Below are 16,823 nucleotides of genomic sequence, written 5' to 3' on the forward strand. Positions count from 1 at the left end.
CCAGTTTGTCCTGCAGGTAGGACTCTGCTATAGAGCAGGGGGTTTCAAAGTGGGTGCCGGCCGGAGCACCCTGGGGTGCCGTGACGGCAGTCCAGGGGTCCCGCAAGATAATTTGATAATATTTGGAATTTATTTGAATCATTTTAAACTTGAAGTACAAAGTTATTTTCAGTCAGTTCTAACCAAAATGACTATTATCTCAACGTTTTCCTTCCACATAATCTCGGGGAGAATAATATGGAAAAAATGTGCTTATGTTTGCCCTAATATGGAGTTGAATTAAATTGAATGTACAACGCAAATCTGATGTTTTCATCATCTTATAATAATTATTATTAATAATAATAATATAATAATAATAACGTAACAATGTTGATAAAAGAAAGTTAGATCATACTGTTATGCTAAATATTAAGCATAACATATTAATATTAAAATATGGCATAAATATAAGGTGCTGGCAGTGATAATTATGAATATAGTGTAAGGGTGCCTCGGATGAAAAGAATATTTAAAATATTTATAGGGGTGCCTTGAGCTAAAAATGTTTGGGAACCCTGCAAACAGTGGGTCGGGACCCATTTGTGGGTCACGGAAAGATCTTTATGGGTCACGTGACTCCAGTGAAATTACTAATTTACTCTCCTACATTAATGAACGCTCGTTATGAGGACTGATATGCTACAGCTTTAAAGAGATATATATTACTGAAATGTTCACATTTATTAACACTTCGCCAGCCGAAATAGAATGGCTATTATTATATTATGATCTGAACCGCATTCATTTTACAAGACCTTCAGCGCTATATCACGTGGTCTTCATCCCCCATAACCATCAGTCGATCCCCGTTGTATTCTCACCACAGTCCCCAGCGAAATTCCTCAGTCTGCATTGGCTTAGAGTGGCGGTTTCGGCCGACGCATCTTCTCCCCGTGCGTTTCGCGTGCGCGATCCGTTCAGGTAAATGTCGGCTCAAATAATCCAAGTATGACTCTTCAGTCGATATGAACATTTTCGCTAGCTTAGCCCCCAGCACTCCAGCTATGCGAGCACTAACGCAGGGCTGCCAAGTCTCACGCTTTGAGCGTGAGAGACACGCAATTTAACCTCTTCTCACGCCACACGCCACACTTGTCATTTCTCACGCATTTTTACAGCCATCCCACCGACCTCTCCCGAAAGTTGCGGGGGTTTTCTCACTCGGTAAAAGTCGCACGGAGAATTCTAAGCGCAGTGAATGCAGCTGCACTGCTCCTCCACTCTATCTCCCCTCTACACATACACACATGCAGGCGACGGAGCGAGAGAGAGAGAGCCCTACAGACGGCCGTTGCTGCGAGCTAGCGGGGCCGGGGATCGCGCTGCCCCGCGGGGCCGTGGTGGAGAAACACACTCGCTCCGCGAGTAAACGCCGAGCGATATTTCACAAAGATGACCACAATCCAGCTCTTGCCTCCCGCGAGCGCATGCACGAACGAGCCCACGCGCAATAATTTCATGGGTTAACACGTATCCACTTGTCTTCAACCCTAATATCCCCTATTCTGAGGAGGGCTTTAGAACTAAGAGATAGGGCGGTTTTGAACCAACACTACTACCGGTACTCTACTGGAGGGAAGAATCCCAGTAGCCCAGTGGTTCTCAACTTGTGGGTCGGGACCCCCAGTGGGGTCCCCAAATTATTTTTGGCGACGATTAACTTAATGTGCAACATTGTTTTCTCACATACACAACAGTATGCTAAACAAACTAACATAACGTTTAAGTGTATAGAGGGCATCTGCACATTTCTAAAGTGACAATTTAAGGACTTTTTAATAGCTCTAAAATGACAAATTAAACTGTACACATTGTCAGGTATTAGAGGCAGACATCGTGAAAATAGCAGATCTACATGCTCACATGTATCTGCTATTTTCACAGTAGAGCCGTGTTATACAAAATGTTGCCTGAACTCTTATAGGGGGGGGGGGGGGTCCCCAGTTAAAATATGATTATTTGGGGCGCAGGCTGAAAAGCTTGAGAACCACTGAAGTAGCCTACTGATGAGAGTTTTAAATGTTTGATAAATACACAGTGCTGTCAAACAAGTCTATGGAGCTATCTATGACATCTATTAAGATTTCATTTGCAACATAATTTTGATACAATATGTAGTGGGGGTCCTGCTTCATCTCCCTTAGCTAAGGGGTCCTTGACTGGAAAACATCTTTTTGCCTGCAGTGCCTGCCTGGCAGCCCTGCTTTTGTATTGTTTTGTTCTGGTCATAATTTTGAAACTTGAACTGAATAAGGTGCTATTGGTTGACATTTTCTAATAAATGTATATTTATTGGTCATTCTTGTTGCAAGTTTATTTCTACTTGTGCTGGTCACTCAGTTTGAATGCTTTATAAGCATGAGGTAGTGACCCCGTCTGCGCCAACCAACTTAAGCCCCACACGCCACGAAATCGCTCTGAATCGATGTTAAAAAGGCCAAAAAATTTCGCGCCCCCCGCCTTCGGCCGGGGGCACACTCCCCCCCCCCAAAAAAATTTCTCACTCTTAGAAATTTCTGGAACTTGGCAGCCCTGACTAACGTCTAAACAGAAAATGGACGGCAGCTGGGAAGCTATTACAGGGAAAGGACCTGACGTCACTTCTGCTTCATGTCAGACGAGCCATGCGCTATCGATGGACGAGCGGTGACTAGGGAAGGTTAGACGATCGCATATTTTCGGATAAAAATCATTTATTTCGTTTTTAATGACATAGTACGGTAAAAGACGGCGCGGCTGAGACTCCTTGCTCAGATGTCCGGTATAAAACGGTTTTAATATTAAGTGGCTCCCCGTGGCTTGGAAAGGGTTAACTGTACCATACAAAGCATCATCTCTTAGTAAATATCTGATGTGCATCTGACGTGTGAGAGTTATCCTGCAGATGTTGACGTGTGAGAGTTGTCCTGCAGATGTTGATGTGTGAGAGTTGTCCTGCAGATGTTGATGTGTCAGAGTTCTCCTGCAGATGTTGATGTGTGAGAGTTGTCCTGCAGATGTTGATGTGTCAGAGTTCTCCTGCAGATGTTAACGTGTGAGAGTTGTCCTGCAGATGTTGATGTGTGAGAGTTGTCCTGCAGATGTTGATGTGTGAGAGTTGTCCTGCAGATGTTGATGTGTGAGAGTTGTCCTGCAGATGTTGATGTGTGAGAGTTGTCCTGCAGATGTTGATGTGTGAGAGTTGTCCTGCAGATGTTGATGTGTGAGAGTTGTCCTGCAGATGTTGACGTGTGAGAGTTGTCCTGCAGATGTTGATGTGTGAGAGTTGTCCTGCAGATGTTGATGTGTGAGAGTTGTCCTGCAGATGTTGATGTGTGAGAGTTGTCCTGCAGATGTTGATGTGTGAGAGTTGTCCTGCAGATGTTGATGTGTGAGAGTTGTCCTGCAGATGTTGACGTGTGAGAGTTGTCCTGCAGATGTTGATGTGTGAGAGTTGTCCTGCAGATGTTGATGTGTGAGAGTTGTCCTGCAGATGTTGACGTGTGAGAGTTGTCCTGCAGATGTTGATGTGTCAGAGTTGTCCTGCAGATGTTGACGTGTGAGAGTTGTCCTGCAGATGTTGATGTGTGAGAGTTTTCCTGCAGATGTTGATGTGTGACAGTTCTCCTGTAGATGTTGATGTGTGAGAGTTGTCCTGCAGATGTTGATGTGTGACAGTTCTCCTGTAGATGTTGATGTGTGAGAGTTTTCCTGCAGATGTTGATGTGTGACAGTTGTCCTGCAGATGCTGTCGGTCCCAGAGTACAAGATGCGGCTGCAGAGCCTCCACTTCAAGTGCTCCCTGCAGGAGAAGACGGAGGAGATGAGAGGAGGTTATGAGTGCATCTACAACGCCTCCATGGAGCTGAAGACCAGCAAGAAGCTGGCCAAGATCCTAGAGGTACTGTTGTAATGCATGCTATTAGGACAATAACATCATACTAGGCAAGGCAAGTGTACAGTATGAGGGTATGTACAATTGTACATCCATAAAATGAATGGCAAGTTTAACGTTGTTTAATATAGTTCAAAGCAATCGGATAGTACCTTTCTCTTTGGATGTATGGGCTGTCAAGGCCAGAAAGTAGTTTTTGCCACTCACAAGGCGTTCCTGCTTAACTTCCACTTATGATGATGATTTCACACGCACAACACTATTTGTATAGCAAGTGTTTAACATAATGCATTAAGACATTAAAAGACACTGAGCTTTAAGAGAAAACTAAAATATGAAAAATAAGAGCGTAGACTAAATAAAACAAAAGTAAAAGTCAACAGCAAACAGAAAGATTTGTCTCGGTGCACATACTCCACTTTTAGAGCCGAGTTTAATTCGGTTCGGCTCTGTCCAAACTACAATATGACGTCATTCAGAGGTGGGGGAGGGCGGGTACCGTCATAAAGTCGACTGTTCGGTGCTGCCCAGCTGCTGTGACACCCCCAACCGAACGGAATTAAACTCGTCCCTAAAAGCGGCGTATGCATCGGCCCAAAGAGTCGTAGCAGTTTGCTGTGAGTTTGTTCCAGATATTATGACCTGATTCTGGGCACAGAAAGTAGACCTGTCCCAGATGGAGGGACTGAGAGGTCTGGATGCTACTGTGCATAGATATAAAAAGCTAGATACTGTACCTCTTCCACCGCTGCAGTTCATCGGAGCCACTGGTGAAAAAGGATAGACGGAAGTACGGATATGTGAAAGGCACGCTGCCACTCAAAGTGACTACTGGCCAATCACAGTGTGTCTTTTCCGGGACTTAAATTCAATCCAAAGAAGGAGCTTTATTGGCATGAGGAGACAAACATTGCCAAAGCAAAGTGCCTCTGGGAAAGAGGGGGTCCTGCCTCTGATTGGTCCGCCCAACTCCTCTTTCTGTGACACACGTGGAAGAATTCCGTAAAAATGGCCTTTCCTTTTTTACCATGTGGTTCTGATAAGATACTGAAAATACCTTAACAAAACACCTTCCATCTGCATCCAGCTATTGAATGATATCAATGTGTCAGGGGTAAACTCAACAGGATGTGTACAGTACATCAGTTATGCACGACACGTTTATCTTCTGTCTTGACTAGGGTGACCACCTCCAGACAGGCCCAATGCAGGACAGGCGACCCCCTGTTGCGGGACAATGCGGGACGGGGACGGGGACGGGGGGGGACGGGGGGGGGGGGGGGGGGGGGGGTATAAACTAATCACAACTACACTGTTTCTCATTTCTCAAATAATACTTGTTTATTACATCAAACAACAACTTTATCAAGCATCACAACACACATCGCCATGTAATAAAGACAAGTAAAGTGTTTCTCTCTCTAAATAGCCTATTAACACAACAATGAAGGGAGACAGCTCCGCGATTGAGGGAGCACTAAGATACGGCGACAATGAGGCAGTCCAAGGCATTCCAAATCACCCATCTCAGACACAATGATAAACTAGAGGGTAAACTGACAGTTTACTGTAGAATCTACAGTGTAGATATAAGAAAAACGTTCAGAAAAAATAAAAGAAACATGCGCACGGTCCGACCTGACCGACCATCATGTCCATACAGCCAAAATAAGGCAGTCGGCGCTGCCAATGCAATAATGTTACTCAGTCTCAGGCACAAAAATCAGTGCAAACTACAGATATCTACTGTAGATTATGAAAAACACACACAAAAAAAGAAAAAAGGTCTGACTTCGGCAAAGCCATATTTCTTGACTTCAGTAGGCTACCCTGCCCTGCACAGAGCGAGAGAGAGAGAGATAGAGGGAGGCAGAAAGGGGAGAGAAGAAAATGAGAGGCGCCTATTTAGTTTAACATGAATGAACAGCAATGAACACACACACACACACACACACACACACACACACACACACACACACACACACACACACACACACACACACACACACACAGGTTAGCTTACCTTTATCCAGCCTTCTTCTTGAACTTGTACTTCTTGTTGGAACGGGCAGCATCTAGCAGATCCTTCTCTTTCAATACATGCTTGTAAAATTCCTGGCAGGTGTAGCTGTAGTTCACTTTCACTTGAATTTCGTTTTTTATTAGATCAATGCTGCAGCGATTCCTATCGTTGGTCCAAGCGCCCACCATCAATGAAAACAGTCTCTCCACAAAAGCATTGGTGACTGGAATACTCAAGATGAAGGACAATAAAGCTGTCATGTTTGGCAATTTTGCATCCTTCAGTAATGTTGTCCACTTAGATGCGACAGGATCTTTTTTCACTGCGAGTTCTCTCATCCGTGGGAGCATAACGCTAAACTCGTCATAAAGTTGATCCATGTCCAGTTGTTTGCTCATGTTAAGAGCCTCAGCTGCTCCACAGAGCTCTTGGAAGCTGAATTCCCTATTAACAGCCAAGCATGAGATGTGTTTCAGGTAATTCTGATCAGAGAAATCAAACCATTTGTTGAGGTAAGTGACTGCTTTGTCATAGAAATTGAGAAGGTAATTTTCGATCGCAGTAGCCTGTGTGGTAGGAAATTGCTGCAGGATAGTGCTTGTCTCAAATCCAAAGAAACGATCCTTTAATCGTTGTTCAAGTTTCAGCTTTATATTCGTCATGACATTGAAAAGCTCACAGACAGTTGTCTCGTTCCCCTCAACTTCAAGCACAGAATCATAAAAAAGCTTTAGGCTATTATTCAAAAACACAATGTATGCCTGCAGTTTACATGGCTTTCCCTCGCCATCCTCATCATCACGAAACAACTTCCATAGAGCTGCTGGGCAGTTCTCTTCACCCAGAGACACAAAATAACTCTTGACAGCGGGCCAACAGTCATATAGGCGTTTGACAGCTGGCCATAAACTGAGCCACCGTGTTGATACGTGCCGGTGAAGTGTCATGTATTCCTCTTCCACAAAATCAAAAATGTCTTTCAATTCTTGGGTTCGTTTTGAGGATATTGAAAAGTGGCTAAATATTTTCGTGACTACAGTCTCAACATCCACATCAAGCCTGTCAGCTGCATTCCTCCCACAATTATGCAGAATGTGGGCCACGCAGTTGGCTTTAATGATTGCACCGTTCTTGTCTCTTAATTTTTTATAGACTGATTTGTGTACCCCATAATTAACGCTGGCGTTATCTGTTCCATATGCAGAGACCCGTTCTAGCCCCAGGTTTAACGCTTGCAGCCTTGAACTAACCTGATTAAATATGGCATCAGAATCTTCTTTGTGGTCGTCATAAAAGTCCAGCAACTTGTTCTGCACGCCAAGTGCTGGAGTGTAAAACCTCACTGCTAGAGGGAACAGTTTGACTGTGCCGTGATTTGATGCGTCGGATGCAATAGAAAAAAAAGGGAGAGAATCTGGCTTGTCAGGATCCAGTGGTGTATTTAACTGTTGCAAGCACGTCTCCACAGATCCAGGTCCAAGGACATCAGTAACTATAGCAGCACTCTTTGTGCGTCCACAAGCCATAGTCTTGGCTATATCTGAGTCCGGGAAAATAACTGGGTTAAGTTTCATTCCACAATCTCCCGATCGATAAGATAAGCCATGCTGCACGGTATGGTATACACTGGCTACCTCTGCTGCGGTGACTTTATCTTTGCTGCTGTCATATTGTTGTGTTTTAAAAAAGCTTGTCAAGCTGGTGTTGGCCTGCCTTTGCTGGACGTTCTTCTTGTGCATTTCACCGTCACCATGCCGTTTGACATCATTCTCTCCTCCGTGGTTGATAGTGAAGTTCCGATGACAGATTGTACACTCTGCCTTGCTTGCATCGCCTGAAACACATCTCACCCACTTATATTTTAGCTCCCACTCTTTGTTATATGAACAATATCTTTTCTTTTTCTGAGCTGGAGTTTCCTCCTGACTGCCACTTTCCTCCATGTTGTCGTTTTGTTTGTTTTTGCCGGACTTTCCGCGCGATCAGCCTTGGTGTTTCCGCTTGGTCCTTTTTTTGACTGACAGCAGTTATGCACCTGTAAGCGCCGTGTACGCGTGTCACCTGACTTTGACACACGGATGTTGTTGTTGTTTATGCCCACCTACCCTCCCTCCCAACCAATGATATTTATTTATGCATTAACGAGGAATCTTTTTTTTTTTTCTTCTTCTTCTTTTTTTCCCCCCCCATCATATATTTGATTTGCGGGATATTTGCGCTGCATTACGGGACGCGGGACAGAGGGTGTCATTTCGGGGCTGTCCCGCGATTTGCGGGACAGGTGGTCACCCTAGTCTTGACGTGGGGAATGAGTGTGGCACTTACTTTCCTCAAACGTTGATCTTTGATTTATGAATATATAAAATGTCTATATATGTACTAGTCAATAATCAGTGCAAAATATGGAAGAACACTGTCAAGAGTTTGTCTTCTTGTGGTGTGTCTGTCATTAGTTTGTGTTGGCGATGGGGAACTACTTGAACACTGGTCAGCCTAAAACCAACAAGACCACCGGCTTCAAAATCAACTTCCTAACTGAGGTACAAACAACATATTATTATCTGATATTGATATTGGAACTTTAACCATTATTTTATACTTTAACTATTAAAAAAGCAGATCTACAAGCTCACAGGGCGGCACCAAGTGCCGCGCTACGAACTTGTAGATCTGCTATTTTTGGGAAAATCTTGAAAATGTTTGTAAGTCTTTAAATATTTTGACCCGATTCTATAAATTACTTCTAAATCCTTCTAAGGTTTTTTGAAAAACTTGTGTTTCTATCATCAGTAGTTCTCAAACCTTTTCATGTCAAGGACCCCTAGAATTATATGTAATTGGCTGCCAACCCTAATCTCAAAATATTATTTATCAGGGACCCCCCCAGAAGCAAATATTTGAGTTACAAATGTTCGCATTAAAAAATATACATCAAGGATTTGCAAAATATGTCAACATTTTTCAAAAATAGCAGATCTACAAGCTCGCAGCGCGGCACTGTGAGCTTGTATATCTGCTATTTTTTAATAGCTAAAGCATATTGGTGGTCTCCTCCTCCCCAGCTCAGCACCACTAAAACAGTAGACGGGAAGTCGACCTTTCTGCACATCCTGATCAAGTCGTTGTGTCAACACTTTCCTGACGTGCTGGACTTCTCCAAAGACCTGACCACGGTGCCCCTCGCAGCCAAAGGTTAGTCTGTCTTTATTTTTACAATTCCATTCCATTTAGTGTTTCCACCTCCTGAGAACGCCTTGTTCTTACAAGGTTGTATTTGTCATGTATTTGTTTGCCAATTATTTTCTTTTGCTTGTTTTTAAACGTGTTCTTGTTCAGCGCTTTCGCTCTTGGTCATTGATAAGGTGCTATACTGTAAATAAACTTTGATTTGATTTGATCAAGCACTTTAAGAGTTTTTTTTATCATTCTATCATTCTCCTCTCCTGTTTCACGCACGCACGCACGCACGCACGCACGCACGCACGCACGCACACACACACACACACACACACACACACACACACACTCACACGTCTCTCTCTGTGCAGTGAACCAGAGGACCATCACGTCAGACCTGGATGACCTCCACACCACCATTCAGGAGATCAGGTCAGTGTGTCAGAAGATGCCAGCTACTGCAGAGGACCGCTTCGCTGTGGTCATGAGTGTATCCTTCCCAGAGAGAGAGAGAGAGAAAAAAAGTGGGAGTCTCTCAGTCACACTGGACATAGCCTCGGAAACCCAGGCTTATTTTGGCGTTCGGAAGAAAAATAAACCTGGGCAAACCCCCCTATAACTTTTAATTGTATAAAATAAATGTAGCCGTTCAGATATCTTATTTATTTTACATCAGTATTGTTCATGTGAACTGGTTTGTTTAGGCTTATCCATTATAATGATAAAATCGCTATGATTTATCACTCGTTTTCCACCGCGGATCACTTCCTCATTTACTCAGACAGCAGCAGGAGTCATGTCCCCCTCCGCGTCATTTCGAGACGCCGGAGGACCCGGCGAGATCCGCCAGCACACAAATTATGTCCGCGTTGCCTCAGAGTGCACTGGACAAGACACAGAAGAGTCCAATAACTGCCTGGGTTCCTTGTGCAATCTTTAAGTATGGATTAAAGGTAGGGAAGGCAAGTGATCGTCTTCGGTGAAAACAAAACGTTTTTCGTTAAAAGCTTAAAACATTATTATTCTGATGGTAATCATTGCTATAGAGTTTTTGTTTGGTGCCTTTCCAGCTCTTTGATAAACAAAGAATACATTTTCAGGCGGGTTGAAAACATTCTGCCATTGAGGAGAGGAGAGGGACAAAGTGGCTGTGCGAGGCGTTGTGAGCTTGTACGTCGGCTAGGCTATTTTCACAATCTGTGGAACTGAGTCAAACTAATTGTAAATCCTATACAATTCCAAGTACTTGTAAGGGTGGGCGGTCCCAAGTTCAAAAATGATTATTTTGGGGGGTCCCCAGTTGAAATCCTGAAAAGTTTGGGAACCCTTAATTGGCCTAGAACAGTGGTTCTCAACCTGTGGGTCGGGACCCTCAGGGGGTCACCAAATTATTTTGGGGGGACAATATTAACATTAATAATGTTAGTTAATATTGTTTCCGACTCAGGGTATCTGCATCACATACCTCTGGTTAAACATTCTGTAAATTGTCAAATATTAGAGGCAGGAATTCACAAGAGGCGTTGTGAACATGTAGATCTGCTATTTTCACAGTGGAACAGACTGAGTTAAACTAAATGTCATGCCAACTGCTACAAGTGTTTGTGAGGGCGAAGGGGTCACCAGTATCAACAAAATAAGATTATTTTGGGGGTCCCGGGCTGAAAAGATTGAGAACCACTGCTCTAGTAGTACCTGTTGAATCGCTGTAAAGCTCCTTGACCAGGCTGTGTGCAGAACTTCCTGGAGAACAAGCACCCGGCTCTCCAGTCTCTGGAGTCCTTACAGCAGAGGTCTGTGGACGAGTTCAACAAGACGGCTCAGTACTTCGGAGAGGACAGCAAGACCACCAACACAGAGGCCTTCTTCGGCATCTTCTCCGAGTTCATCAGCAAGTTTGAGGTGAGCGTTATTGGTCAAAAATGACGGCACTGATCATCACGGCAGTCAGAACGTGGTAGGAGGCGGCTTGAAAACACTTTTTAGGGCACTGTCTAGCTCGGACACAGAACGGAGAGACATCGTCATGTCTGTCCATGGCCATGCAGTGATCTTGAGTAACTGTTAAAGGGATCCCTGGCTAATATGACAAATATGCCTTAATACATTATAATTGTCCTCTATAAATACAATGTAAAATTAAAAACACCTCAATTATTTTATTTCTTCTAGAAATAGCTAATCTTTCACTCAATAGGGGAAATGCCCGTCGCAAGTTGATGATGTCATAAATGTAATTTGTGATCTATCCCTATGGAATTTATGGCATGCATGTGCAAATAAAAACAAACTTAATACTTCTTATGGTTAATTATGAGCAACAAATCAATATTTCAAATGTGTTTGTGTTTTGTTTTTTGTACATGCATGCCATAAAAATGACACATGACATTTATGCCATTTAATTTTACATTGTAGTTATAGAGGACAATTATAATGTATTAAGGCATATTTGTCGTATTAGCCAGGGATCCCTTTAACAACTGAAGATAGGAAAGCTAGCACAGCACACAGGTGCAGCCAATGACAGTGTGACATTAACATGCACATTGTCGTGAAATATACAGCCAGACTTTAGAACACCTCTGCCTAGACAACATGTTGGCTGCGGTCTAACAAAACAAGGCAGCGTGTGATGTCATCGCGCATGCAGCTCCAATACCCAACTTTGAGAATAGCGATTAACGGCGATATTTTTTTACCGTGCGATAAGAGTGTCGCATTAACACAGCAAATTAACGCCGATATCGGCCCAGCTATAAAAATAATAAACAACCGGTCAATCAATACAACTAAAGTCTGCAATGATACTGGTAGACTGGTAACTCCGACCGAGGCACAAAAGTAACTCAACTCCGCAGACAAAAACTAAAATAAACCAAACCAGGAAGTGTGACATACAGAGGAAGAGAAGGAGACACGGCTGGGGGGAAATGAAGAAAAGAATATCACATGAAAAATGCAGTGAACAATGTTTTACAAGTCTTTGTAGTAAAACTAACTCTAAACTGTTGAATTAGTAAGAACAATTCAATTGAATTGTTCTAAACTCCTGCTACAGTGATACTCATCATTTTCATATAAGTAAAGGCTTAGTTGGCCAACGCAACGGGCTGGAATTTAGCTGTAGCACTTCCAAATGAATGTTAGATGCTAGTTTTTGATCGTTTTTTCTTTTTTTTTTTTTTCTTTTCTTTTCTTTTATTACAGAGAGCCCTTAGTGACCAGCAGGTGGCAGAAAACCCTAAAAGCCCCATGGCTCCACGAATGGCCTCCCCTCTGGCCTGGTAACACTCACAGTAACACACACACACACACACACACACACACACACACACACACACACACACACACACACACACACACACACACACACACACACACACACACACACACACACACACACACACACACACACACACACACACACACACACACACAGACAGACAGACAGACAGACAGACAGACACACAGTATGACGTGGTTCACAAGTTTGAACAGAGACATGTTTTTATGCGTTGATGTATTTTTATATTCTAAACATAAAGCTATAGGGTCAGGACTGCAACGCTCTGGATCACAGGAATCAGGAAGCAGTTTGTAAAGCTCACAGCAATCAGAAAGAGATGGATAGAAAATATGTTTTGTTCAAATGGTCAACTGTGAATGTGTGTGTGACTAAAACTCTTCCGCTATTTCACTTTCAAATATGTTAGGATTTAGATATCCGGTAAACCCAACTTCTGTTTTATTTGTTTTATTTTTGTTTTTTTGTTTTTTGTTGGGGGGGTGGAAACATTTATAATTACAAACATGAAAAGGGTTATTGAGTTATACACTGACCCCTCACAACGATATATTCACAAGGACATGTATTTTCAATGAGTCTATCGTGGTTAAAATGGAGTTTGGAGTTACAATGGGTTTGTATTGGAAGGGGGCGTGTCTGATAACATGTATATCAAATATATAAATACTGAATCAAGCAACTTACAAACTGTCTGGGGTGAAAACACAGAAGCCTGAGTAGACGATAAAATGAACCCAAACATGTTTGAAAGCGAAATATCCCTTTAACTCTTTAACTCTTTCAAAGCAGTGATTCTCAACCAGTGCTGGTCCTTGGCATAATTGCAGGTGGTCCATGGGAAAATATTTTAAAATGTCTAAGAAATATATAGATATTCTTCTTTGTAAATATATAAACATTATGTTTAAATAATATTTCATTCCAAGTCCATCAACACCAACGTTGACAGTTTAAGGACTTGATATCCTTTAATATCAAGCCTGTTATCCTTGGAATATCGGTGTGTCACTCACTGACAAATAGCAGATCTACAAGTCGTCAAAAGCTTTGTAGATACTGTTTTCACTGTGCAACACTGGCACGCGACTAAGGATAAATCTGTCTGGCTTTCAGATCAGTAATGTTAGATAATAACATGAAAGAATAATGATTAAATGAGCTATAAATGACTGTGACTGTGACACTTCTCATGTACTAAATATATCCATACAAGTATGTGTTAGTGTGGGGTGTTCCAGAGTAGGGTTAGGATCCATAACCAGGACATTCAGGTGGTGATGTGGACTTCATGTCTGCTATACAATTACAATACCAGTGATTCTTAAACTTTTTTTTTTATCAAGGACCATCATAACTCTGAGAGAGACAAATTACCTGTAAGGGTCCATTTGGAACCCCCTATAGGGATCATTAAAGGGAACTAAATGTTAAGAGGGAATTGTTAAAGAGGTGGTGCCATAGTTTTGCACTTTTTCTGTTTTGCATGTGTCTAATGGAGTTAACATTACTCTAACAGACCCCCAGGTCAAGCCCCCAGAATCCACTGTAGAGCATTGAAGCAGCCTTAGCCTAGTGGTCAAACATGGGACTGCAGTTAAACGCTACTGCGCGTGCGTATGTATGCTAACTGCTAAGGCTACTGTTTACCTTAGTGCGCCTGCTCAGGCCTCGGCCAATCAAAAAATTTGGCACATAATCCAAACCTACCAATCAGGGTGCCGTATTTATGTGCCAAAATGGCTCCTCCTGAAGTCTTCCGGGTGCTTAAACGCCACTGAGCAACTTGCATTGAAATGATAGCTGGGGGCGGGGCTGGTCCGCTCTCTATTTATATATAACTCTATGCCCCAGGTGTGATTATAATATTCAAATATGTCTTCCCTGTGTATTTTTGGTTACTTCCTGAAAGCTGATAGCCTCTGAGTCAAAAGGCACAACTGAAAAACACTGAGTAAATGACATCATAAACTCAGCCCCTCCCCTTTTACCATACACCCAACACTGTGGGTGTGGCTAACTTCAACTGGGTCACCACCCACCTGACAACCAGGCATGCTTAAGGAACTGGTGGGTGTGGCCACAGAAAAACATAATTCTAACTCTTTCTGTACACTTTTTTGGAAAAAAAATCTTCATCCTAGTATAATCATAATACTTCATGGCACTGAATGGAACCGGAATGAATAAAATTAAGTCCAGAGCTCAACACAGGTTGAAAATCACTGCTTTAAAGCCAAGGCTACAGTCTATGGCCAGTTAACAGCTGGCCCACAAGTTCAGCAAGAGATTAGCCTGATTTCAGACTCTTGAGCTTGAGTCTGACATTGTGCCCTGTTTGAGCGATTTCTGGAGGGGAGGGACTTTGACGGCACGGATTGGTTATTTGTTAAACACACCCCCACCCTCTGCGCTAATTGGAGGAGCTGTCATTTCGGCTCCAGAAATCACTTATTATGAACACAATTCCAGACCAGAGAAACATGGGTCTATGGCTGGAACCAGGCTAGCAAGAGATCACAAAACATAATCTTATTTGAAAACATGACAGGAATCTCAATTTTGTCTGAATGAATCACATTGAAGTATCCTCTAATATTGTTAGTTTACACTTCTCTCTTTTTAGCCAAATGGGTGTCCATAGATGTTGGTATGACAAATGTACAATAAAATAAAATCTATAATATATTGATGTATAGGACTATAAAAAATAAGTTTATGAAACATGCTGAAATAGATATTTTAACTTTAATGAGAGATATGGTGAGTGGGGTGGACGGAAACCACAAAGGGACATTTTTCCTACTAGTTTACGTGTGTATTTTTGTAAGCCACCCGCCACCATGCTGAATGTAAATCAGGTTCTATGACTGACTGACTGACTGGAGTATATTTTCTCAGTAGAATATTCATGGTTACACCTATACTGTACAGTACAGTCCTGATGGTACTTTGTAAACATGTAATCTTCCATGCCTTAGTGTCTTCTCTATAAGTCCGTTCCAGCCACCTGTACAGTAACAGTCTGAACTGGTTTTTGGTGGGGGTTTGAAAATCCTGGACAAAAACTGGACAAGCAGTTGGGGGGTAATAATTATTGTCCCTTCACAGATAATAATTGTTATCAGTTTAAAATCATACCGTGTAACTTTTTTTCACTTCTCTTCATATAATCTTTCACTGGTATCTTTTTTAGTTCAAAATGTTGAACGCACCAGAAATTAACTGGAAACATCTTTCTTTCTTTCTTTCTTTCTTTCTTTCTTTCTTTCTTTCTGTACATTACATTACTGATAGCCCCGTTGTTGCTATCCAAACATAATCCCCTGCACATGATCCTTGTGACATTCGTTTTGAAGCAGTTCCAAATAGACCATAGACAGGAACTGTAATGACAACAGAGCTACCAGTGATGTCACCAAAAAGACTACTAAAATGAATGTTACACAGTATTATTTTAAGAGTTCAAAAGATTCATAAGAGGCACGTACTGTAATACATTGGTTGGACTGGAAACACACTTTTAAAACCGGGCAGCATGCAATAATTTTATTCAGCTCCATTCCACCATGTCTATGCACTGTAACATAGCTATGTTGTGGTTTGTACAGTTATAAGAGAGTATGTACTGTATATATAGAGATTTATAGCTATTTCAAAGCACTTTGTCCATGAAGTTAGTCTTAATATTTCAACGATTAAGGACTGTTATTTGTTAACAAAGCTGATTTCAGCACTTTCTTTTTGTGTTTGTTTTTTTAATCCATTACTGAGTGATTGGGATGCCACTTAACACAATCACACATTTGTTTCATTTTGTTTTTCCAACTTGGCAGTATAACAGTATTGTACATAAATCCACCACTAACTATAATAAACTATAAGGTACCAGCTTCTCAGATAATAGTCGCACATTGTGAAACATCAAAGATTAAACTAGATCATTTTTAAGAGATAAGAGGAACGTCTCCCTGTTATATTGTTAGTTTACAGTTACAGTACACAGTAATAGCCACTGGTTTTGTTTTTCTGATGTTATAAGTTTAATTTTTTCCAGCTCTTTTAATAATAATTATTACAGACACCTGTAACATGCAGAATTGCTGTGCCATTAAGACTGATATGGAGTGAGTCTGTATTTTGTATTATAAATATAAAGAGTGGTATGAAACCATATGTGGTGTGAATGCCTTTTTTTTTAGAGTATAGTGGCAACTCCTCCTTCAAAGTTCTCTTTTGAATATTTGCTAAAAAAACAAGATCTGCACCCTTCTGTTTCACTTGGGTAAAACATTTGAGTACTTTAGCTGTCACTGTGTGTTGATCCGATGAGCAGTTCTCGAGATATGCAAAGGAGTTTCAGACGTGCATATACCCTGTACAGTACATACGCCTACATA

The 16,823-nt window shown here is 41.9% G+C and overlaps 1 protein-coding gene across 1 annotated transcript in view; it reads left to right on the forward strand.

Moving 5' to 3' along the window:
- Positions 1-12,407, forward strand: part of grid2ipa (glutamate receptor, ionotropic, delta 2 (Grid2) interacting protein, a) — a gene marked incomplete at both ends in the record, with an annotated part of 93,902 nt that extends 81,495 nt beyond the window's left edge. The window contains 6 exons of the mRNA XM_080723007.1: positions 3,767-3,922; positions 8,393-8,479; positions 9,002-9,131; positions 9,488-9,606; positions 10,854-11,018; positions 12,327-12,407. Coding sequence (XP_080579133.1) covers positions 3,767-3,922; positions 8,393-8,479; positions 9,002-9,131; positions 9,488-9,606; positions 10,854-11,018; positions 12,327-12,407 — 738 coding nt within the window. The remainder of the gene's footprint in view (positions 1-3,766; positions 3,923-8,392; positions 8,480-9,001; positions 9,132-9,487; positions 9,607-10,853; positions 11,019-12,326) is intronic.
- Positions 12,408-16,823: the final 4,416 nt, after the last annotated feature.

This window comes from Nannobrachium achirus, assembly GCF_963921795.1.
Source record: "Nannobrachium achirus genome assembly, chromosome: 4".
In the NCBI taxonomy this organism is placed as follows: Eukaryota; Metazoa; Chordata; class Actinopteri; order Myctophiformes; family Myctophidae; genus Nannobrachium; species Nannobrachium achirus.